The sequence below is a fragment of the Bubalus kerabau genome, chromosome 9 (genome assembly GCF_029407905.1).
Source record: "Bubalus kerabau isolate K-KA32 ecotype Philippines breed swamp buffalo chromosome 9, PCC_UOA_SB_1v2, whole genome shotgun sequence".
In the NCBI taxonomy this organism is placed as follows: Eukaryota; Metazoa; Chordata; class Mammalia; order Artiodactyla; family Bovidae; genus Bubalus; species Bubalus kerabau.
In genome coordinates, this window is record NC_073632.1 from 36,663,275 (window position 1) to 36,687,930 (window position 24,656).

General features: G+C 35.3%; 1 protein-coding gene across 2 annotated transcripts in view; it reads right to left on the reverse strand.

Annotated features, from left to right (window-relative positions):
- Window positions 1–612: 612 nt before the first annotated feature.
- Window positions 613–24,656, reverse strand: part of HSF2 (heat shock transcription factor 2) — a 38,509-nt gene continuing 14,465 nt past the window's right edge. Inside the window, exons 2-13 of one of the 2 annotated variants that reach the window (XM_055535041.1) lie at window positions 21,046–21,154; window positions 20,753–20,880; window positions 19,788–19,912; window positions 17,480–17,555; window positions 14,061–14,122; window positions 13,043–13,130; window positions 11,187–11,335; window positions 10,488–10,727; window positions 9,728–9,833; window positions 5,562–5,615; window positions 2,064–2,145; window positions 613–1,640 (exon numbers count right to left, since the gene is read on the reverse strand). In XM_055535041.1, coding sequence (XP_055391016.1) covers window positions 1,348–1,640; window positions 2,064–2,145; window positions 5,562–5,615; window positions 9,728–9,833; window positions 10,488–10,727; window positions 11,187–11,335; window positions 13,043–13,130; window positions 14,061–14,122; window positions 17,480–17,555; window positions 19,788–19,912; window positions 20,753–20,880; window positions 21,046–21,154 — 1,512 coding nt within the window. In that variant the 3' untranslated portion in view covers window positions 613–1,347. The remainder of the gene's footprint in view (window positions 1,641–2,063; window positions 2,146–5,561; window positions 5,616–9,727; window positions 9,834–10,487; window positions 10,728–11,186; window positions 11,336–13,042; window positions 13,131–14,060; window positions 14,123–17,479; window positions 17,556–19,787; window positions 19,913–20,752; window positions 20,881–21,045; window positions 21,155–24,656) is intronic. The other variant, XM_055535042.1, reaches the window with a different exon arrangement.

Genomic DNA, 24,656 nt, shown 5'->3' on the forward strand with positions numbered 1-24,656 from the left:
CCCTTCTGTGCTAGGCTTTATTTCAATTTTCATATCATAGTAAAAGAAATTCCAAGATACTAAGAGAGAGTCTATAGCCAATAAGGAAAGCCATCTCTGTAATTTCTCATCAAACAGCCCTATTTTAAAAAGCATTCAGATACTAGCTCACTGCTTTCAGTTCTCTGCTTGAAGGTAGAATTCTTCAGGTGATATTTCTCTGGCCTTGCATTAAGTCTCTCTAATCCTTCTGAGCAAATGTTTCAAAGTGATTTAACTGTTTCTCTTTTCTCTCAAGGTGAAAATTAAAGGCACTTTGCATCCAGTGATAATGTTCATACCTAATTTGGACAACTGGAAGCATTCTTTTCTCAATTCTTTATTAGAAACATAGAAAGTAAGCCAGTATAATTTTTAAACAAAGAACTTAAAACACATTAAATTTGGAGTCATTGTACTTTCCTCCTTGTTGCAATATCCTCTGAGATGAGGCACAAAGAGCTTGGTATGATTCATGTTTAGAATAATGGACAACAGACAAAGTTCACAGTTTACATCTACCTACTTCATATGAAAAGGAAAGACTGTCACATGTGGATGTCACTCCAAAGAAGACACATAACAGACACTAGATACGCAACATTCATTATATTTATTTTACTAAATAGTATGCTTCAAAAAAACACAAAACAAGCCAGAAAACTTTTACTTAAAACTAGTCCAGTGAGCTGGGATGGGTTGACACCATCCCATCCCCTTCTGTCTATAATATATGCAGCTGAAGCTGTATCAGACAGCAAGCACTCAAGTATATGTTGCCTTCCTTTTGAACATGAATGAACTTCTCTGAACCAAGAGAGACAAATGAAGTTTTACAAGATACAGGCACTTTATGTTCCCAGTTTTATAAAGAAGTCATGTGAAAATACTCAATAAAAGCAACTGGAACAGAGAAAGCTTTAGGAGTTCTACCATTAGTTATCGTGACTTACACTCAAGGCAAACAAGACAGCATCAAACAAGTAAAACAAACAAACGAAAAGTTTAACTGGGGTTAATGAACATATATGTAAAAAAGAAATCCAATTTAGTGTAACTGGAGAAAACGGCCATTTGAATCCAACTTAAAGATATGCCAATAATGTGACTTAACACATCAAATCTTTATGTACCTATGTAATTGAGTAACACCTGAAAGCTTTGCAAGAGTGGGTGGTTAGTGAGAAAAGCAAAAGGTGCTTCTGATTCCACAGTTATCTGATAAAATGAAACAAAGAAATTTACAAAAAAAAGTACCAAATGATACTTTAAAATAAATAGTTCATCATTTTGATGAATATATACACGTAGAGTCCACTTCTTGGGGATTTAGCTATCTAAAAGTGGCATGTCACTATCCAGAGGTGCAGGAGCGAGTTCACATAAATAAAACAGTGTGGCTTCACTAGCTTCAGCTTCAGTCAATGGCTCCAGGCGAACAAGCTTACTTTGGGTTGGTTCTGGGTCCAAGCTGCTATCCAGAAGCTCATCAACTTCTATGGGTTTATCTACAGAGGACATAACTTCTGACGATGTGGTACTCCCCTGTTCAACAGAAGAAGCAGGGTTCCCATCGAGGAATGCAAGAAGTGGAAAAGCAGTGTACTGGATAAGCTGCTTATCTATAATGAAGATAAGAAAAATGCTCTTTTACCATCAGCTTATACAGAATTCAAGCTGAAGGTGGAAAAAACAGAAGTAGATGCACGTATGTGCAATCATTACCCTTATATACAGTCAAACATGATACTTTGTGTCAGTAAATTTAAAAATATGTAAGTCAGAAAATGTAATCTTATATTCACTAATTAAGAAATGAAGGTTCTTTCAGTTCTTCTGAAGTTAAATAGGGTGGGAAATTACAAACTTTAAGAACTATCACCACACCAATTTCCTTTATACGCTGGAACCTTGATATGTTATGAATACAATGAAGACTAATACATATCCATGTTCAATAATTAAGCATGGCAAAACCTTCCTTTGCTCACATTAGTTTCTACATAGAAACCTTAATTTTAAAAAACAAATACATTTATACCTACCTGTTTTGGGCTTAGATTTTCTTCCCTCTTCTGAAACTGGCTGAACTACATTGTTCTTGGTTTCTAATCCTTTATTCTCAGACTAAAAGAGAAAAAAAATTATAAAAATCCTTGTCTCGTATTTTTTATGTTCCTGAAAAACAGCAAAACATTTAAAATTGGTACAGTATATGAATACTGGTATGTTCTCTGAAATACATGGGAAAGGGGAGCTTCAGGAGAGATGAACTAGAGAGAGACAGAGAGAGAGAGAGATCTGAGTAGATGTAATCAAACTGGCTAAGAAAACTACTGCTGTCACCAAGTGGATGAAACAAAGAACTTGAACTAGGATGCCAGGAAGTACAAAAAAGGAGGGGCATTTCAACAGCAGAATAGACAGAATCTGTCAAGAGTAGAAGATGGTAATGAATCAAAGATGGCTAGTTTCAAATTGCTAATGAGCTAATTCTTTAAACAATTTTAAACAGTTTTGACTTAAAATGTATTACACATTCCACTCACAAACAGAATATTTAGCGTAAATAAACATATTTACAGTAGCCCAGGATGACATGATGACATCCTTAAAACTATTTATATTTGGAAGCCTCAAATGTGAGGTGGTATTTCTTCATTTCCTTTTTGTGGCTCTTTCAGTTCTTTTCTGTCATTTAAATTACTTCTTTTGACACTGTCTTTTCTCCTTACACCTGACTGTAAGGGAATTAAATCTTTAATGTTAAGTTCTTCAGTGCTCTTTTCAATGATGTTCAAACTGAAGTGCAGAGGTTCACAATTTTTCCTGAATAGCTGTTAAGTCCCAGATATCTGCATGCTTGTAAATTATATATGGTGTAACATACTAATTCCTATAATTTCCCTGATATCAACATAAAATTAAGCAGTACAAATTTCCAGAATTCACAGATAATACTGACTTCATGACATAATAAAAACTACTTAAACTTCCCCCCAAATTATTTCTCATTTAGCATTCACAATAAAAAAAAGCATTAATGCAGTAATATTTTCTTTGTGTTTCTACTTCCTGTGCTAAGTTGCCTCAGTTGTGTCTGACTCTTTGCAACCCTATGGACTGTAGCCCGCCAAGCTCCTCTGTCAATGGGATTCTTCGGCAAGAATACTGGAGTGGGTTGCCATTTCCTCCTCCAGGGGATCTTCCTGACCCAGGGATCAAACCCAGGTCTCTTATGTCTCCTGCACTGGCAGGTGGGTTCTTTACCACTAGCGCCACCTGGGAAGCCCTAAATATGTATTTTTCAAGGATGCCACTGTTGTTATTCTAATATGAGAACCAGGAAAACAAATGGGTTTCATGTCTTAAGCAAATTTTTGCTTATTCCTAGCGGCCACTGAGACTGCTATACTGAGACTGCTATACTGATACTGATTCATTAGTAAAGAGTGCTTTAATACACATCGTACAATACTTGTCCCCAGCAACGGAATGAAAGCTGATGTGCTAATTATTTAAAATTAATCGAAATTCTAAAACATGATAAAAAAATCACTCTCAATTTTAATTTTTCTATAGTATTGTAGAACACTATAGAATTTGGACTTCCCAAGTGACTCAGTGGTGAAGAATCCACCTGCCAATGCAGGTGACATGGTTCGATCCCTGGGTCAGGAAGATCCCCTGGAGAAGGAAATGGCAACCCTCTCCAGTATTCTTGCCTGGAAAACCACATGGACAGAAGAGTCTGGTGGGCTACAGTCCATAGGGTTTCAAAAAGAGTCATACATGACTCAGCAACTGAACAAAAAGTATTGTAGAGAATATGCAAACTTGCCATTTAACTTATTTCTGAAAGCTTTTGGGAACAAGATGATCCAAGAACAGAGAATGCCTTCATGTCTAACAATAAACAAACAGTGCAACACATTCACTATATATATGCATGATCCTTGTTCACTCAACCTAAGGTCTGCTGCTGCTGCTGCTGCTAAGTCGCTTCAGTCGTGTCCGACTCTATGCGACCCCATAGACAGCAGCCCACCAGGCTCCTCCGTCCCTGGTATTCTCCAAGCAAGAACACTGGAGTGGGTTGCCATTTCCTTCTCCAATGCGTGAAAGTGAAAAGTCAAAGTGAAGTCGCTCAGTCGTGTCCGACTCTTAGCGACCCCATGGACTGCAGCCCGCCAGGCTCCTCTGTCCATGGGATTTTCCAGACAAGAGTACTGGAGTGGGGTGCCATTGCCTTCTCCAACCTAAGGTCTAACATTCAGTAATACTGTATTACTAAAACACAATCGGACTGTGGTCCATAAATTCTTATAATGTAAACCTAGGCAAACTATAATCCACATGCCAAATTCAGCATTCTACCTGTTTCTTAAAAAGTTTTACAGAAGCACAACCACACTTATTCTCTTATGTATTGTCTATGGTTGACTTTGCAGACCTGAGTAGTTGTGAAAGAGAATACCTGGCTTCCTGCAAAGCCCAAAATATTTAGTCTTCAAAGAAAAAGTATGCTAACCCCTGATATAAACCATCCAAATACCAAATATATAACCAACTTCCTAGTTCAAAAATTCACAAGTACCTTCAACTTTTAAGTTACCCAAGCTATAACTGAAAATGTGGTGAGGCTATCCTCACACATGACAATAGTTAGAAAAATTCCACCTCCTCACTCTAATACCTCATATTTATTAGATATATGTTCATTTTTCATTAAAAAATATAAATTAAATTTTGATTCTACTGAAGACTTTGTACAAATTTCAGGGCAACTGATTTACCTTTTTATTCAATGAAAAACAGGAATTATGAAATGATTTGGTACAAATACAAGATAAATGAAGTATACACCTACTCAAGACAATAAGCCATACAAAGTAACAGACTGATTTCTAAATGTCCGCTCTAATAACTTGATATTATCCTTATTACTCACTGAAAACCAGTTCTAAAGAATCTGTTAACTCGTGCTAATCCCAACTATAGTTACTATGTTTAAGAAAATAAAAACTCCCCTTAAAAAAGTCCCAAATCCATACTTCACTGATTGAACTCGCCTTCCCTACAAATAATACAAATTCCTGTGCTTTTACTATATGCTAATAAAATGAAGGAATTCATTTTCAATATGAATACCCTCAAATTTCAACAAAAATGCTGAGGTGTTATTTATAGATGGAATAAGAATGTAAAATGAAGACATCAGAACATGAAGAAATAATATTTTAATAATTTTTTTCAGCAATATACCTAAGTATGCCAAATTTTGTCAGTTTATCTTCCAGAACGTTGAATGCTAATTTCACATTCACATTTAACAGCACAAGGCACAGAAGAATTGGGCAATGATTCACCTCATAACCAAAAGCTAATTTTTCATTTAGAATTTTATTACCTTGATTACATGTATTAGGTAAGGGTATAAAATGCTTTTTGTAACTGGGAGTGATACTGCTCTCTACTTACTAGGACTTTTTTTTTCAAATTCTTACAGCTATGGGTCCTGAGCAACATGAATTAAAACTTACTTTTGTATTATTGATGTAATCTGTGGGATTCATCTGCACAGAACTAGTGAAAAGCTGAAAGACCAAACAAGAAAGATGATAAGTTTAAAAAATATTTTAAAAAATTTAACTGTGTGTTCAAAATTTTATACAGCTATGTAGGGAGATGTAGTTCCTGCACTAGAAAGATTCCATATAGTAAAACAAGTTTGGAAGAGAAAAGCAAGAAAGCAGAAAGAAACGCAAACAAAAGCAGAGCAAGCTAGCCCATGCATTAGATGTTTTAAGGATTCCTACCCTATAATAATAGTAGGGTAAATCACTTGAGACAAATGGTGGTTTTCCCACCTCCCCTCTCCTTCATTTATTTTTTTCCTCCCTAAATGCCTTCAGCCTTAAATGGCAACCAGGGCTGAATTCCTTGCCCTTACAATGATCCTTCACTGACTGACTACCTGCTAATTATGCGATAATTGTACAGAATCTGCTCTATGAGAATGGTTCCTAAATTACACCTCAGGTGGAGTCCTCTGATCAAATGGTATAACTCCACGTTGATTATTTCACATAGCAAGGGAAGCCACATAGCAAGGGAAGCCACAGATGCTAAGACCACTGCTTACTGCACTCCTGAGACCAGCCACTTTACAAACATAATTTTTGTTTATGTCATAAGCTTCAAAGTCATCCCTTCCACAGGGATTTACCGAGCATCTAAGAAATAACTGACATCATGAAGAATACAAGATGACACTATACCTGCTCTCCAGGAGCTTACAATCTAAAAGGCAAGATAAGAACAACATCAAATAGCAACATATGATCAGATACAATCCAGTATTATAATAATTAATGGACAGTGGGGCTCAAAAGTACTAAGGAGCTAAGAGAAAGAGAAAAGAAAACAGAGACACACAGGATGAGACAAAATAAACTATGTGACATGTATCAGTTTCTGGAAAATGGTTAGGACCTAAAAAGGAGAGGATGTCATAGCATTAGCAACAATAGAGAAGAAATGGTTGTGAAGTAAGTTCTACAAATGAAATGACTGGTCCAAAGGACAGAGAAGTTCTGACCTGAATAGTTAAGTTGTATATGTAAGGTTTTTAAAAATAAGGCAAGGCCAATGAATGGACAGGACATTCTGTCCACAATGAGCGTCTTGGGAGTGGCCTGAGTAATGAAATATACTGACTAAAGCATTTTAAGAGAATGAGCACACCAAATGGTTTGCAGGACAGAATGAAATGCAGAGGTTCCTTCACCCTCTATAGGCACTCATTTCTCTCATTAAAAGTTCCATATTCACTGTAGCCCTAAAAATATCCTCAGCTCTTCCTTCCCTTTTCCTACTTTTATACCACCTACTGATCCAGGAAGAAGAAGAAACTCGGTTTCTTAACTATAGGTAGGTAACTATACACATCACTGCCAATCTCTACCAGTTCAGCTTGCACATGCCTTGGAGGCCTGACCAGATTTTGTCCCTACTGAGAGTAGCATCTGAGGAGGACCAGCAGTATAAACTGCTCTCTCCTCCTTTGCCCCAACCCCCCTATACGCTGACTAGGGACACCTTCATGTATTCCTAGCAGACGCATGGTCTCAAGTAGGAAAAAGGAGATCATGTATGAGGAACTGACACGGTTCAATTCCAAGGTCAAGTCTCTCCTACTGATTCCACATTGTGTCACTTAGTACTGAACTCTGCAGCAAGAACCCATGAACTTCTCAGCATACTTATTCACACATATACTTATCTTTTCCATTCAGAGAACAATGCGGCTTATGAGTAATTTTTCATTTATAACAACACCACATAATTCAAGAATGAAACAATGAAGGTCTTAGATGAGAAAGGCAACAGTGGAAACAGAAAGGAGGCGCAGTTTGTGAATGCTATTTTGGAAAATACACAGCACCTGGTAAATGGGGAGATAAAGAAACCAAGATGACGATGATTACTATCCTGTGTCAGTAAAGAGAAGTCTGATACCACTACAGAAAATAAAACTAAAAGGTAGCTACTTTAGAGAATAAACAAAAGTTTGGTGTTAAACACAAATAATTTAAGGCAAGATCTAACTGATGATCCCAAAGGCATGGAATTGGAATTCAAGCCAGGTTTACTTTAAAAAATAGTAAGAGCTGGAGATACACTTTTGAGAGCAATCCTACAAGCCAAAATCCCTTGAGAGGCAAGACAGAAAAAAGAAGAGGCAGAAAAAAAATAGGATAAAAGACTGGGTACTTTGGGGAATAACCACAAGTGTAAGACAGCAAGAAAAAGAAAAGCTCTTAGAAGAAACAGAATGGTTAGGGACACAGGAAGAGAACAAAGAGGTCCAGTGCCTTTAAAATCAACATAAAAAGTTCTGTGGAAGAAAATCATTAGTGTTAAAGAATAATAGTGTCAATTATTTATAATCTTTACAAAAGCCCTTCATGTCAGGCATTAGCCATATTTAATAGATGGGGAAACTGAGCAAGGGAGGTTAATTTTTCCAAGATTAATAACATAGCTAGTAATTAACATGAGCCAAAAATGGAACCCAAATCTGTCTGATTCAAAACAAACCTTCTTCTACTAGCCCAGTGGCCTAATTTAGGGAGAAAAAAGTTGCAGTCTATTTACAATAGGTAAACCAAGGCAGCATAGGATTTGAGTAAATAAAGATATTTACTGTCAGATTTACTTGACAGATACATATCTGTCAAGATAATCCAGAACTTCAAAAGAAAATATGGAATAAAAAAAATAACAAACACAGCCACTCATTTCTACAGTTTTGGAGTACAAGGGTTAGAGAAGCCGAATGGTAAACAAGCAGAGCAACACATCAAAATGTTTTATAAGATGGAGATCACCTGTACCTACTGAAGGCAGATGGGAAAGATCAAGGCTAGAGATAGAAAAATAGAGCGGCAGAGGGCAGGTGTACAAACTGTCTTGAAAGAGAAAATAGGTACTTACTTTCTAAGAAGTATATGAGACTGTACAATTGATGAGAGGGCTGATGGTGAATTATGGTGAATTATGCTTTGTGAATAGGGAAGAATTGGCTAGATAAGGTCGTGAGGACAAAAGAATGTGCTAACTGTTCCAAAGTTAAATGACCTAGTTGAAGACAGAGGATTTGTAGAGAGTAAGAATTACAGGATTTTATTTCCTTCTATGTGATGTAAGGGACAGATACTCTAAAAGGTCTCTAAATTCAGACTGGGAACAAAGACTGTAGAATCAAGAAGGGCTGTCAAGTTATTGTTAACAAGTCGAAGTAGGTCATTAGTATGGATGTTAAATTTACTAGAGAGCAACATGGAAAGGGAATCTTCTAAGAAGGTGAAATCCATCCTGTGAGGCACTAATGATTTAGGAAGAATAATAGCCATCTGACACTGACAAGGCTTTCCAGGTGGCTCAGAGGTACAGAATCTTCTGATGTGAGAGAAGCTGCATTTTAAGGGGAAAACATACCAAGAAAAAAAAAAAAAGGAACAAAAGTTTTCAAGAAAAAAACACAACAGAAAATGGAAATAGAGGAAAGAACAAGATTCTTCTGAATAAGACCAGGCCACGTAGGAAGCTTTACCTAAGGGAGACAGGAATGGTAGGAACAAGAGAAAAGAAAGCAAGGAAGGTGGTTAGTGCCAAAAATGATAGACAAGGACTCAAAGTCCAGACAACACTGGAATCAAGTTCATACAGGTGCTGGTGAGGACTGGAATAGGGGAATCTTGGGACTCAAAATATAAAAAATGTTTAAAAATAGCAAATATGACAACATATAGTACATTTGACTGAAAAATTAATTCCCAAATATTGAGAAGTGTCTCCATGATCTTTTTTACAAACTTCTACTAATTTCTATTCAATGACAATTTATTCCAGAGCAAAATGTAACACAGCAACAAGTCCAGACAAGACCTGGATTTAACAGTACTTTTGAGAAGAGCTGATATGTTGTTGCAGAGGGATTAACTGAACTTCTACTCAGAGACAAATAGTGATCACCCTCCTTCACTGTCCTGAAACCATCTGTCCATTCTAACAAAACCATTTCATTTAAAATAAATGAAATGCAAAAACAGGGTAGAATTCAATAAAATGATGCACTGATTTATACACAATATTCACATATACACAAACTGGTAGTACAACAAAGAATATTCAAAGTACCTACATCAACAAGGAGGTCTGGGTCTATGCTAAACTGTCTTCCTGACAGCATGGCTTGGAAGTCCTCTAAACTGCAATCAATACTGTCAAGATAATCCAACAGCTCAACCCTAAGGAAAAAAGATATTAAAAAAAAAAAAAATCAAATATAGGTTTCCTGGCTTTTATGTTTATAATCACACTGCAAACTTGCTGGCAAAATATTCCTAGCAACTGCTGAGTGCTTACCAATTCTTAACCTTAAGAGATCCTATTTAGAACTTAGGATTCAAAAATTCAGTTACTTGAGAACCTACAGCCTTTATATAAAACTTTAGTTTTTAAAGAAAAAAATTCTGCAGTAACACAGTCTGACTTTATCTTTTTCCTCTGTATCATAAATTATAAATGTTTCACCTCTTATTACTGGTCTTTGCTACTAACTTCATGTTTTCTTATACTATAAATAAGCTCCTTAATAGAGATTGTGTTATTTCGTAGTCCTGACAAAAACATAAATACACAAAAACACACACACTTTGAAGACATTCAAAAACAAGTATTTCATTAAATAAATCTAAGGAAATGACAAGAAAATCCCAAGACTGCTCTTGGAATAATCAAAGCTTTCTCAAAATAACATTTGCAGAGTTCAGTCTGGACCAAAATAGAAGGTTGACTACCTGGGTTCATAACCTGCAAGTAAAATCATTCAAAGAGAAAAAGAACATGTGAAGTAAAAAAGAATGTAAATAAATTTAAACAGCATCCAGATGAGTACTCACTTTCCTAAAAGATTGATGTTATCATTTAAAATGGAATCCATCATGGTCACGGGATCTTCTGTGGTCAGACTAGATGAGCCATTTAGCTGGACGGCACTAGACATGAGAGGGCTGGAGCCATCACTGCCTGAACTCAGGGATTCTCTGGCTGGTTCACTCTGATCTCCACTTTGGATGACAGGTGCATATTCATCTTCATTGTCATCTTCAACAATGACAATATCAGGGTACTGGCTACAGCTAGATTGGCAATGTAATAATGTAATGTAATAATAATGTAATAATGTAATGTAATAACCAATTACATTTTCAGACTAATTCAATAAATTCACCCTATCCAGTCATTCACCAGGGAAACTCTCCCCCCGTCCCCTGCAAAGCACCTGACAAAACGTTTAATTTTCTTGAATGTGAGGTTTAATGACAAATATGATACTTCATACAATGTAAGAGAACAAAGACCCAATTAAAGGTCTTAAACTCCAAACCTTAAAATGAGAATTAATTCTCATTACTTTTTGCTGAGAGTCTTTTCACTGGAAGGAGGGAGGTACTTGGTTGAATAATTTGGCTTAATTTTTCAGTTCAACAATTAAAATATGGGTGAGATATTAGTTCATCAATGAATAAAGTAGCTTTAAATTTAGATCTGTTAAGAAAAGCATTATTTTCATAAATGTTACTTCATAATCTCCTTACTTGGAGGGATCAGATATAACATCCTCATTAGTTTCTGGAATAACTGGGATATTTTCTTCATCTGCATTATCATCAGTAACATCATAAATAATGATGTCATCTGAAATCCGCTCCCTTGACTTTAAACCTTCAGTCCTACTGTGTGGAACCTAAAAAAATCAGGTAGAAAATGTATCAGAAAACAAATTATTTTGACTACCAAACAACATAGCATTTAAAAAATGGTAACTGGGCTTTGAGATACAATGGTAAGCAAAACATATTTTCTCTGCCCTTATGGGACTTATACACTAAACTGGTATTAGAAGTACCAATTCACAAAGGTATAAGGTGTATTATCTGCATGCTATTTAACTATTTCTTTCACTGTAAGGGACCATAAAGATGACATACCTCAGAATGTTTTAAAGTATTTTTTATACCCAAAGAGTTAAAAAGCTTAGGACTTCAGAAATCTCAAGCATAACCAGACGGCCACTAGGCTGGTAGAGATTATTTCATCTTCAGCTACTCTTGTTAGACACGTTTTATTCTGACTCATTAGATGGTTTCTTTAACAGGGGAAAAAAAAAAAAAAAACACTTCAACTATCCTACACTAGATGTCAGTTTGGCTTTTTAGCAATGATTTTTTTGTTTTAAATTCAGCTATAGATATATTCAGACTATAAGTACATTAATAAAAAAGCATTCTTCAGAGCAAACTTCAGTAATTATTACAATGCAAAATTATATCAATTTCAACACTAGATAATATAGAGGCATAAGAGAAATCAAATTAAATTATGAACTCTTCATCCATTTACATGAATCTTCAATCCTAAAAACAGATATCATTGATTATTTAGAAACGCTGGGAAAAGAAACCAGATGTTTGGGTGACTCTAACTTGCCTGAGAACAAAAATCTCAACACCCTAATAATAAATCTAAAACAGTATTCAGAATTCTAGGACTTTAAAGTTACAATGATAATCAGATATTAATAAGTCTGGATTCAACTAATCTTCAACTGGGTATAAGTTTGACAATTTATCCAGAGAGCTTGTAATAAAAATTAAAGTAAACAAAAATATTTTTTGCAGTTGCTATACTAAAGAAGTCTAGTCTGTATACATTTATAATAAAAGCTGGAAAAAACTTAATCAATGGACAAGTACATAATTGCATTATCATAATATTCAATTAATCCCACAGAGTAGTTAAGATGAACTAAATCTCTATGTTTAATAAATCACAAAAGAGCAAGTGAAAAAAGTCACACTGCAAATGGATACGTACAAAATAATATTTGTATAAAGTTTAGACATATACAGGCTTTCCTTGGTGGCTCAGATGGTAAAGAATATGCCTGCAACTACAATGCAGGAGACTCGGGTTTGGTCCCTGGGTCAGGAAGATCCCCTGGAGAAGGAAATGGCAACGTATGCCAGTATTCTTGTCTGGGACAGAGGAGCCTAGAGAACTACAGTCCACTGGGTCACAAGAGTTGGACACGACTGAGCAGACTTTCACAACAGAGGTATACAAAGTAATACCAAATACTGTTCATGGATTCACACATCAAATAGTCACGGGAATAATAAATACTAATTCAAGATAGTGATTTATCTCTGGATGAGAGGTGAGAGTGAGAGGGAAAGAAAAACGAACTTGGAAATAGCCAACTGAGACAACTGCATGTGTAATAGTTTATTTCTTAAAATAATCTAAATTAAATAATAAAAAATGTCACGATTTTTAAAAGCTGGAGGATGAGCAGTTAAGATTATTCAGTAAACTTTTTTAAATGCATGAGATACAGCTGTATAAAATTTAGTTTGAGATAATAAATAGAAAACACAATTTGAAAAATTACTTTATGATGGTGATTATCAGCTGGTTCTTTAACTATGTGCTGAAACAAATTCTTCTTTTGGGCTCCATTAGTGTTCAGAAGTAGAGGCCTGAAAATCAGAGGATATATATGAAGTTTGGTGAAGCAAACATACAGGGAGTTTAGGTTGCTTCTAATAATTTACCCACATATAAACACACTCACTTTAACAATGAATAAAAAATTTCAGTAAGGGTCAAAGAAACTCTTAAAAAAAATTACATCTTAGGAATAGAAACTGGGGGATGAGTGTGTCTAGGACTTTTATTTCTCCATTCTTCTGTACTATCTGTTCTAATAAACATAATAAATTACTCTTCCCAAATACACTTAATATTGTGATTGAACTATATAACTCTTTACGGTACTTACATAGTTTAAAAAAAAAAAAAAAAAGGTAGTATCACAAAGAATTAGTAGAAGCAGTTATTTTCACAGCATAAGCTGTAAGGACAAAACAAGGTCTGCTAAAATCCTCAGCCTTACAAGATAATCTTTTTAATCTTTTTCTCCTTCTCCTATTCCTTTGTCACTGTTTTTCTTGTTTTAATTGTGACAAATGTAGTTATTCACATTTATGGGTATTACAACCCATCGTCAATACACAGGTTTTTAGAGACCCTTATGAATGGATTAAACATGAGATAAAAATTTAAACAAGTAAAAATTTTTTGTTTTCTTCAGCATGTATCCTCTTCTAACAGTTTCTCTCATGAGGTCTTCTAATACCACAATAATTTGCTAATGTAAATGAAAAATGAATTCTTTATCAACCATATGTATGTAAAATGACCATTCAGGCTATACTGATCTCTCAAAAACAGCAAGAAGACAACGGTAGAAACAATACCACTTTTGACATGTTGAAAGATAATAAACAAGGGAGGACCATTCATCTGGGACAACAGGCATATTAAGCAAATGAAGGCCATTCATGATTAAACTCTAACATGTTTGGCTGTCTACAGATAGGTGAAAATGAATTATCATAAAAACTTACCTTTTACGTTTTAAACTCACAAGTTGGTTATTCTGAACCAATGTAACAATAAACTGGACAATCTAAAAGGAAAATACAGGAAATATCCCATCATAGATTCCTAATTCTTCTGTCTACAAGTTTTATAAAATTATTTCAGGTACTATATGTCCTCTAAGTCACATAATCTTTCATATTTAATAACACTTTGAATTTGAATGCATCTTATAATACTTAAAAAAACATACCAGCTTCCAGGCAGAATAACCTGTGATAAAGTTGCTGCTACTTAAAATATAGAGGTACCCCTGGTGGCTCAGATGGTAAAGCGTCTGCCTACAATGCGGGAGACCAGGGTTCAATCCCTGGGTCGGGAAGATCTCCTGGAGAAGGAAACGGCAACCCACTCCAGTATTCTTGCCTGGAAAATCCCATGGACGGAAGAGCCTGGTAGGATACAGTCCATGGGGTCGCAAAGAGTCGGACACGACTGAGCGACTTCATTATCACTTTCAGGACATCCATCTTCCCATATAACTATATCTAGCTTCCTCTCCCGCCATCCACCTATTTATCTCTCCGATATTCAATTCAATTATTTGTCTTGGTGATAAGTACCAAGCATGCCTGGATATAGATCCTTACTTTTAAAATTCTTTCAAGAAGATTATGATGCAAAAAAGAAAACTGATGTTTGACAAATATTTTTCTTATACCAGGAACATAATTAGAAACAAAAGAGATTGCCAACTCTCTCAGATCATAATGTTTTCAGATTATAAAAGTTATTGGCTAATTCTAGAAAATTATTGAGACACTGAACATCTGTCAAAGCTTCCAGATGACAATCACAGGAAGCTGATTTTCAGTCTCATTAAATTTAGAAAAAACTATTAAACAGATCCAGATATGCAATCAATTCTTTATATTTTATGACAGTGTTTCTTAAAATATGGTCCATGGACCAGCAGCACTGGCCTAAGAGCTTTTTAGACATTCAAATTATCTACCCCACTCCAGAAATGCTCTAAAATTCTGAGGACAGGGTCCAGCAATGTGTGCTGTTCACTAGCAAGAGCTCCAGGTGACACTGATGTGAATGTGAGACTCACTGGCTCAGGGTATGCCTTGAAATTGTACTGCCTAAAGGAGTTAAAGAAGTAAACTATGAAAACCAGTATATCACTGAGATGCTATGAACAAAGGCCAAGTGACTGACAACTATCTAGAATCTTTGAAGAAGAGTGCCTTGCACAAGCTTATAAAATATAATTACATAATTAAAGAGAATTGACAACCGAAAATACATAATGTATAGCTTTAATATTGAACACTCTCCCCCAAATGAGGCTACTAAATGGCTTGCCTTACAATCAATATTAACTTTTCCACAGAGAAAATAAAAATATTTTAATTGAAGAGTTAGACAGCATTAGTCTATGATGCTTTTGAACCGTGGTGTCTACAGGTAAGTCAAAATGAGTATTTATTGGAAGGACTGATGCTGAAGCTAAAGCTCCAATACTCTAGCCACCTGATGTGAAGAGCAGACTCAGTGGAAAGGCTCTGACGCTGGGAAAGATTGAAGGCAGGAAGGGAAGGGGGAGACAGAAGATGAGACGGTTGGACAGCATCACCAATTCAATGGACACAAACCTGGGCAAATTCCGGGAGACAGTGAGGCACAGGGGGGCCTGGCATGATGTCCCCCTGGCATGGGGGTCATGAAGAATGGGACATGACTTAGTGACGAAACAATAGTCTATGCAAAGGAGGTTAGCCACTAAATTTACTTGTTTAAAAGGAAATGCTGACAGCTGATGAAAAGACAACATTTAACCTTAAAGATACGTATGAAACAGTTTAATTATTTTCGTTAATTTATAAAAAACTGTTAGGGAAAATTCTAAAAGCATTAGTTAGCGGAATTTATAAGAACATGAAATGCTGGTTAAATTTCTCCTGAAATCTGTTGTAAGCTTCAGCTCTCCTTTGACACTTTGGCACTATGTTGTACAGAGTCTGTTTCCTGAAGATGAGGCATTTAACATTTATATCACTGGACTTCTGTACCTGACAAGTTCTCTAACAGATACCTCCAATATATTATTCCAGTTAATCCAAGGCCAAAGAGGAAATGGCAGAGTTAGAAACAAATTCCAGGAATAGGGAAAAAATTATCAGCTATCTATCATGCATTATGGAAACTTCCTAACCCTACTAAAACACATAGGTTCAAACTCAAATTTGAGGAGACAGAATGTTCACTTTCATGAAAAAAATGAAATATTAAGTATTTTACCAACTATCCTTGCTTTCAAGGAAAAAACAACAACAAATTATGAAGTATTATGAGTTAACATTTAACCAAACATTGTTTTGTATTGTGTATCTGAGAAAGATACACAAATTTTTTAAAAATAAAGCACAGGTTAAGATACATGTATCATTTAAAATTAGGTATTCCTAAACAGGACTTCAGGTTGGAATCAACTATGGAAATTTTAAAAATACATATACTTGGACTAAACAATAAAAACTGAATCTTACATTCAACCTTCCCCTGAAACTTATTTTTAAAAATCAGTGTATCTGTTTTGACTATAGGCCAAAGAGTGCAGCTACCATTCATCTCTGTATTCTAAACCTCTCCACTACATCCAGATCCTTTCAGTCATACTCCTATTTTTAGCTAATGGCCTCTGAATAGGAACAAACTGAAGCTCTCCCACCCTCCCTCCCCCTATAAAACCTGTTGCTTAAACTTAAGAGTACAGTTTACTCATGAGCAAAAAATAGCTGCCTTAATTACTTTTATGTTTCACCTATTAACATATGAAAGCTGATATGAGAAGATTAAATCACAAGGACACAATGCAGCAAGGAGATTTTCAGTTCCCCCAGTAATTTTCAGCTCAGATACTAAAATTTAGGATTTATAGTACACCACTTCCTCAACTGCCTTTCTGCACAAGCTAATAATGACATACTTTGATAACTAATTTTTTTTGTTTAGTTGCTTTGAAAATATTAGTCATTTATCTTTCATGACCATATCTTTGCCTTTTAGAGTAAAAAACAGTAAAACAAAATAAAAAAATTTGACTCGGTATAAATGTCTTTTACATGTTAAAAAATTAGTAGTGTATTAACTATGTTCCTAAGAATGAAGCATATTAAAGCTGTTATATCAGGCAAAAGATCTTACTAAAAGCTAAAGAAACATTAGCTGGAAGTATAGTATGATGAAATTTAGCTAACGATAAATTTTTTTAATTCAAAAGAATATGTAACACTTGGCTTGATTTCAGTTTTACTTCTGTGTACCCAATATATATAAGAAACTAAGATCAATCACTGACTATTCAACAGAGGTTTTTTTGAGGGTCACAAATGATACTCATTAAATTCAGATTATAGTCATAGAGAAAAAAACTCACCTTTCGAATCACTTGTTGCTGTTGTGCATGTTTTGCTCGTAATTCAGACACCTCCTTCCAAAGGGACTCATTCTCACTGTTATTTATCAAAAATAAAAATTTTAAAAATTCAGTCAGAAAAGCCAGATCTCAATATCTTTAATTAAGAACACCAGAGAAATAAACTAGTTTTTACTATATATCTTCATGAGAATAGAAAATTTTGGTTCAATTACAAAGAAGGGCAACTAACCTTGACACAACGCAGAATCTTTACTTTGTTAACAGTAGTACCCTGTACTCATGGCAATACATATATTCAAAAACTAAGACACATACCTACATCCATACAATAGTAGGCCATTTACTCCTCTGACAATCTGGTTCATTATTTCTTGTTTAAAAAATTAACTTTTCAAATATGGTTATCATGAGAATTCTGGACTTGTGCTTAGAAAACAATTCTTAAAACAAAGTGACATTTACTCAACACTTCTTATGCCAGGCACTATTCTAAACATTTTATGTGTATTACTTAAACTTTTCTAAAATCTGTCAAGAAAAGAATCATCTCTTTTTTTTTATAGATGAGAAGACTGAGACTCAGCTAACTGAGAAGACTTACTCAAGATCATACAATTTGGTAAGTGTTGATGTAGAACTAAAGACTATCAAGACTATAAAACAGTCTAAAGATCTGTCTCAAATACAATCATATAAATGTCTGGGTTTTTTAAAGCATATTAAAAATGTGTTCTGTTTTGTTTTGTTTTAAGGCATACCCAAATACATGACAGGGACTTTCCAGGTGGCGCTGTGGTAAAGCATCTGCCTGCAATCCAGGAGACGCAAGAGACAGAGGTACAATCCCTGGGTCGGGAAGATTCCCAGGAGAAGGAAATGGCAACCCACTCCAGTATTCTTGCCTGGAAAATTCCATGGACAGAGGAGCCTGGTGGGCTACTCCCATGGGGTTGCAAAGTGTCAGATACAAGCAAGCACACACACACACACACACAAATACATGACAAGCCAATTACATGTCCAGTAGCAATAGCTTTATTTTTTCCCTCACTCATCATCTTCTATGGAAACTGCAGTTATTAAATGTTAATAGCAACGATAATTTTGAGTAAGACATGAAAGAATTCATCTATTAAATGCTTTAATTTTTGCTCTTTTGTTAATTAACTTCCACAAAAGCTATCTTCCTCAATCTAGACTACTATAAAAGATACTGAATTTAAATACAGAAGTATAGAAAATAAGATTTTAATACTTACTGAATAATAACTGTACTTTCTCTCAGAAATATAAATATACTGTCATTTGCCTACTAAAGATAAGTAGGAGAATGGTTACCATGAAGATTTACAGGATAAATTTGGGATCCCAAGCCTTAAAAGCTAAACCTGAGATTCAAGGAACTGGGTCAAAGGACACTTCAGTAGACACAAGATACACACAGTAAACCAACATAAGAGTTTAAATAAAACATGCAGAATGAGTAAGCTTAAAATTAATGCTTATTCACAAAGGGACTCAAAGTTCAAGGTTACTCTCAATGAAAATACTTAAGAATAACTAAACTAATGATCTATGTTACAAATGGGAGAGACAATACATAAAATAACTGCCCTTTAAGACCTTGGTGCCTATTTACATTGAGAAGAATTCTAGCTACTTACTAAGAACAGAAATATAGGTCTTCTTTATATACAAGTTAATGTGGCATTAGAATAATGGTGCCAAAAATTCCAGTTTAAAAAAAACACATTTTTCTGTAGATATGAAGTATGACTAGGACCTTCTCAAGACTATGTAAAGTACCAAGTAGGGCAAGTCTCTTGTGACCTTTTTCCCCTATTTTTTGTGTCCTACTTTTTCCTAAAAGATAGGCCACATAGAAAATGTCTTAAGAAATTTCTACAGAAGAAAAGGACAGGTGACATATGTAGTTTTTATGGCTTGTGGTCCTCACATGTGTGTGAACAAATGAAAGTCAACCTAAACAGAATCATAATTTCCGACACCAACTTAATGATCTATCATCAGTAAGACTGTGAATCAAATTGTTTTGATTGCCCAAGTTTACATACATTCTTTTCACCACCATCATGAAAACATAATAATGGGGTAAAGTCTATGGCTACCAATAAAAATAGAGGGAATTAATACTTTAAAAAAATGGTTTTTGATCTTGGCTCCAACAACATAATCTAGTTACCTAAAGCACCAACTTCCAAACCTCAACACACACACACACACACACACACACACACTCAAACACCAACCCCTGTTATGATGATTATATTTGGAAATACTTTACCTTTTTAATTCAGAAAGCCTGGACTCAATTGTTTCTTGTTTTATTTGAACCTTTTGAGCACTACTTATAATTTTTGTTAAATCTTCCTGACGAATTTTATTTTCTTCTGGTTTTGAAGATGAAACCTTTCAAAAAGTAAATGTAGGAAATTAAACAAACACTAAACACTGTGGTTATAACTCAAAGTTTTCTTGTTATAAACGGTTTTGTAGCCTGTCAAGAAGGTAAGATCCAGTTCCAAAAGCCCAGGAAAATAACAGCATTCATGGCTCAAAGAGAGGATGAGGAATAATCTATTTATTTATTTTCAATGTGGAAAAGTTTCCACGAACAGAAGCAACTTAAGGGCTTTTTTTTAATTTCCTTCTGCCAAATTTCCTGTAATTCCCCCAAGCCTCTTTATTATCACATTCCACTTTTAATTAAATTTATACAGAATAGCTGCACACTAAGGCCATGTTCTTTCATGGTTCACTACCCTTTTATCCCCACCTCCCTTTGTGGATTTAGTCAAAATAGCTCATTTCAGCAAAAGATATCATACATTCAAAAATGTTATTATTAAATACCTACTATATATATGGGACTTAACCTTGGGCATAGGATATTCAGCAGTGAATTACAGAAACAGGCCCTCTAAGCAGCTGACTTTCTAGTAGGAGCGTATGTTTTTTAAGCTAAGTTATAAGGAGTGAGCCACCATAATACAGTTGACTCCTTATCCTAAGTCAGAATGTAAATATTTCCTTCCCTCTAAAAAAGTATTTAAAGACTGAGCCCTGTACAGCTGAACACAGAGGAAAAATCAGAAAATCCATAGAGGGCATACTTAAAGCATTATTAGTCTAAATTGTCCCCAACAAAATCTGTCTATTTCAGTACATTTTTACTTTCAACAAATGAAATATGTCTTGACCAAGTATACATGTTAATGCCCTAATTAAATCATGTTAACAATAACTCACCTTCCTTTTAATGTTCTCAAGTAAATCATCCTGGCCTTGTTTGAAGTAAGGATGTTGAAATTCAACAGGACCATCTCGTTCTTGCTTCACAATTCCAGAATCAATATGTACTACTTTACGAAAACCATCTGAAACACATTCAAAATTCAGGTAAGTTAAATAGACAAAAGTAAAAAACTTAAAAATTAATGGTGCTTCTATGAATATATTTTCCTTTATCATCCTAATGGGAGGAAAATGGTTTAATCAGTGACTGATGGCAGTACTCCAATTAAACTGTTGTTCTTACTTACACATATTCAATTGCCTCACAAAGCTTGCCATGTTATTGTGCTTGAAGTATTTGGGAAGAATTTCTTTTGCAAATCTTTGTTCATCCAAAACCAGAAAACTCTGGCCATTCTGAAAAAAATGGAAAATATCAGTGTTAAGATCCTCCAACAGTAGGTGATACATATGAACCTCAAAACTTGGCAGTCTTTCCATAACACCTCAGACCATTCTGTTCCTGTTAATAGCAAGAGAAACAAAATGAAATTAAGTTCTAAATTTCAATTAAGCTCCAAACTGCAATCAAGCATTTTGATGTCAATCTCAAAAGTTTAGAAAAATGCATCAGACTCTATGGCTAAATATTAAAAAGACTTCTTTCATCTACACAAAAACAAAGAGAAATACATTATGTAGCCCGTAAATTACTTAACACTGTTTTAAAGTCAATGGAATTAATACAAAAATGAGATAAATTTGAAAAGAAGCCATATTTTATTGATTAAACATAATTATATCTTTGTACAATCAAATGAAAAACCAAAGGAGAATTCAGCAGGATATCTGGCTACTAATTAATACATTAACAACAAAAGGGTCAGATGAGAAATTACAGAAACAATCTCATTCACCTTTGTATCAAAAAGAATTAAACATCAAGGAATGAATTTATCTAAGGAAACAAAAAGCCTGCACTCCAAAAGCTGTAAGACAATGATGAAAGAAATCAAAGATGACACAGATGAAAAGATATACCACGTTCTTGGATTCAAAGAATCAATACTGTCAAAATGATCATAGGATCCAAGGCAATCTACAGAGTCAATGCAATCCCTATCTAATCACCAATGGTGTCAGTCACAGAATCAAAACAAAATCTTAAAATTTATATGGAGACACTGAAGACCCTGAACAGCCAAAGCAATACTGAGAAAGAAAAATGGAGCTAGAAGAAATCAGGCTCCCTGATTTCAGGCCATATTACAAAGCTATAGTCAACAAAACAGCATGGTACTGGCACAAAAACAGAAATATAGATCAATGGACAAAATAAAAACCCCAAAAATAAACCCATGAACCTACAGTCAATTAATCTACAACACAGGAAGCAAGATTATACAGTAGAGAAAAGACAGTTTCTTCAATGGTGCTGGAAAAACTGAACAGCTACATGTAAAAAAATGAAACAAACATTCTTTAATATCATACACAGAATAAATTAAAAATGGATTATAGAAATAAATATAAGGCTGGATACTATAAAACTCTCGACATAAATCACAACAATATATTTTTTGAGCCCTCTCCTAGAGTAATGGAAATGTTAAGTTGATGAAAAAGCTAACTGCGGTTTCAGACTATGAATTTTAAATCATTATAACTAGACTCAAACACATCTTTAATCAAAATATTAACCATTACAACATTACAATAAACACATTTTTGCCAACAAGAAATAAGTTTATTCCTGTAGCATAAAAAAACCATGCTTCACAACTGGCATTTTCTGCCTCCTGCTGGCTGTGGGAGCGTTTTCCCAGCAAAAAGTTGTCAAGATGCTTGAAGAAGTAATAGTCAGTTGGCAAGAGGTCAGGTAAATATGGAGGATGAGGCAAAACTTTGTAGCCCAATTTGTTCAACTCTGAAGTACTGGTTGTGCGACGTGTGGTCAGGTGTGGTCCTGGAGAAGAACTGGGCCCATTCTGTTGACCAATGCCAGCTGCAGGCATTGCAGTGTTCCATGAATTGCATCAATCTGCTGAGCACACTTCTCAGATGTAATGGTTTCGCCAGGATCCAAAAAGCTGTAGTGGATTAGATGGGCAGTAGACCACCAAACAGTAACCATGACCTTTTTTAGGGGCAAGTTTGGCTTTGGGAAGGACTTTGGAGCTTCTTCTCAGTCCAACCACTGAGCTGGTCATCACTGGTTGTTGTATAAAAACCACTTTTTGTTGCACCTCATAATCCGATCAAGAAATGGTTCACCGCTGTTGCTTAGGATGAAAGACGACAATACTTTAAAATGATGATTTTTCTGATTTGTGGTCAGCTCATGAAGCACCCACTTATCAAGCTTTCTCACCATTCCAATTTGCTTCAAATGCCGAACGACCACACAGATGATCAATGTGGAGTCCTTTGACAATTTCTTGTGTGGCTGTAAGAGGATCAACTTTGATGATGGCTCTCAATTGGTCACTGTCAACTTCCAATGGCCAGCCACTACGCTCCTCACCTTCAAAGCTCTTGTCTCCTTTACAAAAGTTCTTGAACCACCACTGCACTGTAGGTGTGTGTGTGTGTGTTAGTTGCTTAGCCGTGTCCGACTCTGCAACCCCGCAGACCGCAGCCCATCAGGCCCCTCGGTCCATGGGATTCTCCAGGCAAGAACACTGGAGTGGGTTGCCATTTCCTTCTCCAAAAGACTATATAAAGAAAGAAAGTGAAGTCGCTCAGTCGTGTCTGACTCTTTGCAACCCCATGGATTGTAGCCTACCAGACTCCCCCATCCATGGAATTTTCCAGGCAACAGTACTGGAGTGGGATGCCATTTCCTTTGTTAGCAGTGCCTAGGCCAAATGTGTTGTTGAGTTGCAAGCTGTCTCTGCTGCTTTATGACCCATTCTAAACTTGAATAAAAAAATCGCTCATATTTGCTTTTTGTCTAACAGCATTTCTAGAGCCTAAAATAAACATAAAATAAACAGCAAGTAATATTCACTGCAGCACTATTTACAATAGCTAAGATATGGTAACAACCCAAATGTCCATAACAAATGAATGGATAAAGATGTGGTACCTATATAAAATGGCTATTACTTAGCCATTGAAACAATGAGATAACACCATTTGCAGCAACATGGATGGACCTGGAGATTACTATACTAAATCAGACAAGGAAAGACAAATACTATATGATACCACTTTTATGTGGAATCTAAAAAAAAAAAAAATGGTACATTGAACTTACTTTTGCAACAGAAGCAAACTCACAGACTTAAGCGAATGAATTTACAGTTAAAGGGTAAGGGGGGGCAGATTGGGATTAAAATAGATAACCAACAAGAACTTACTGTATAGTGCAGGGAACTATACTCAATATTACATTACAACCTAAATGGGAAAAGAATCTGAAGAAGAATGCATGTGTGTGCTTAGCTGTTCAGTCGTGTCCAGCTCTTTGAAACTCCATGGACTGTAGCCCACCAGGCTCCCCTGTCCATGGCATTCTTCAGGCAAGAATCCTGGAGTGGGCTGCCATTCCCTTCTCCAGAGGATCTTCCCCACCCAGGGATCAAATGCGGGTCTTTATGCACTGCAGGCAGATCTTTACCATCTGAGTCAATGTAACAACCTAAATGGGAAAAAAATCTGAACAATAAATACGTGTATGACTGAATCACTTTCTGTACACCTGAAACTAACAGGACACTGTTAATCAACTATGTTCTAATTTAAAATAAAAATTAAAAAAATAAAATCACTAAGTGTTTTTCTATATAAAAATAAACAATTTGAAGCTTCCTCCTCAATAACCAAAAACAGTATGGTACTGGCATTAAGAGAGACTGACCAATGAAAGAGAATAAAGAGCCTAGAAATAAACCCTCATATATACAGCCCAAGAATT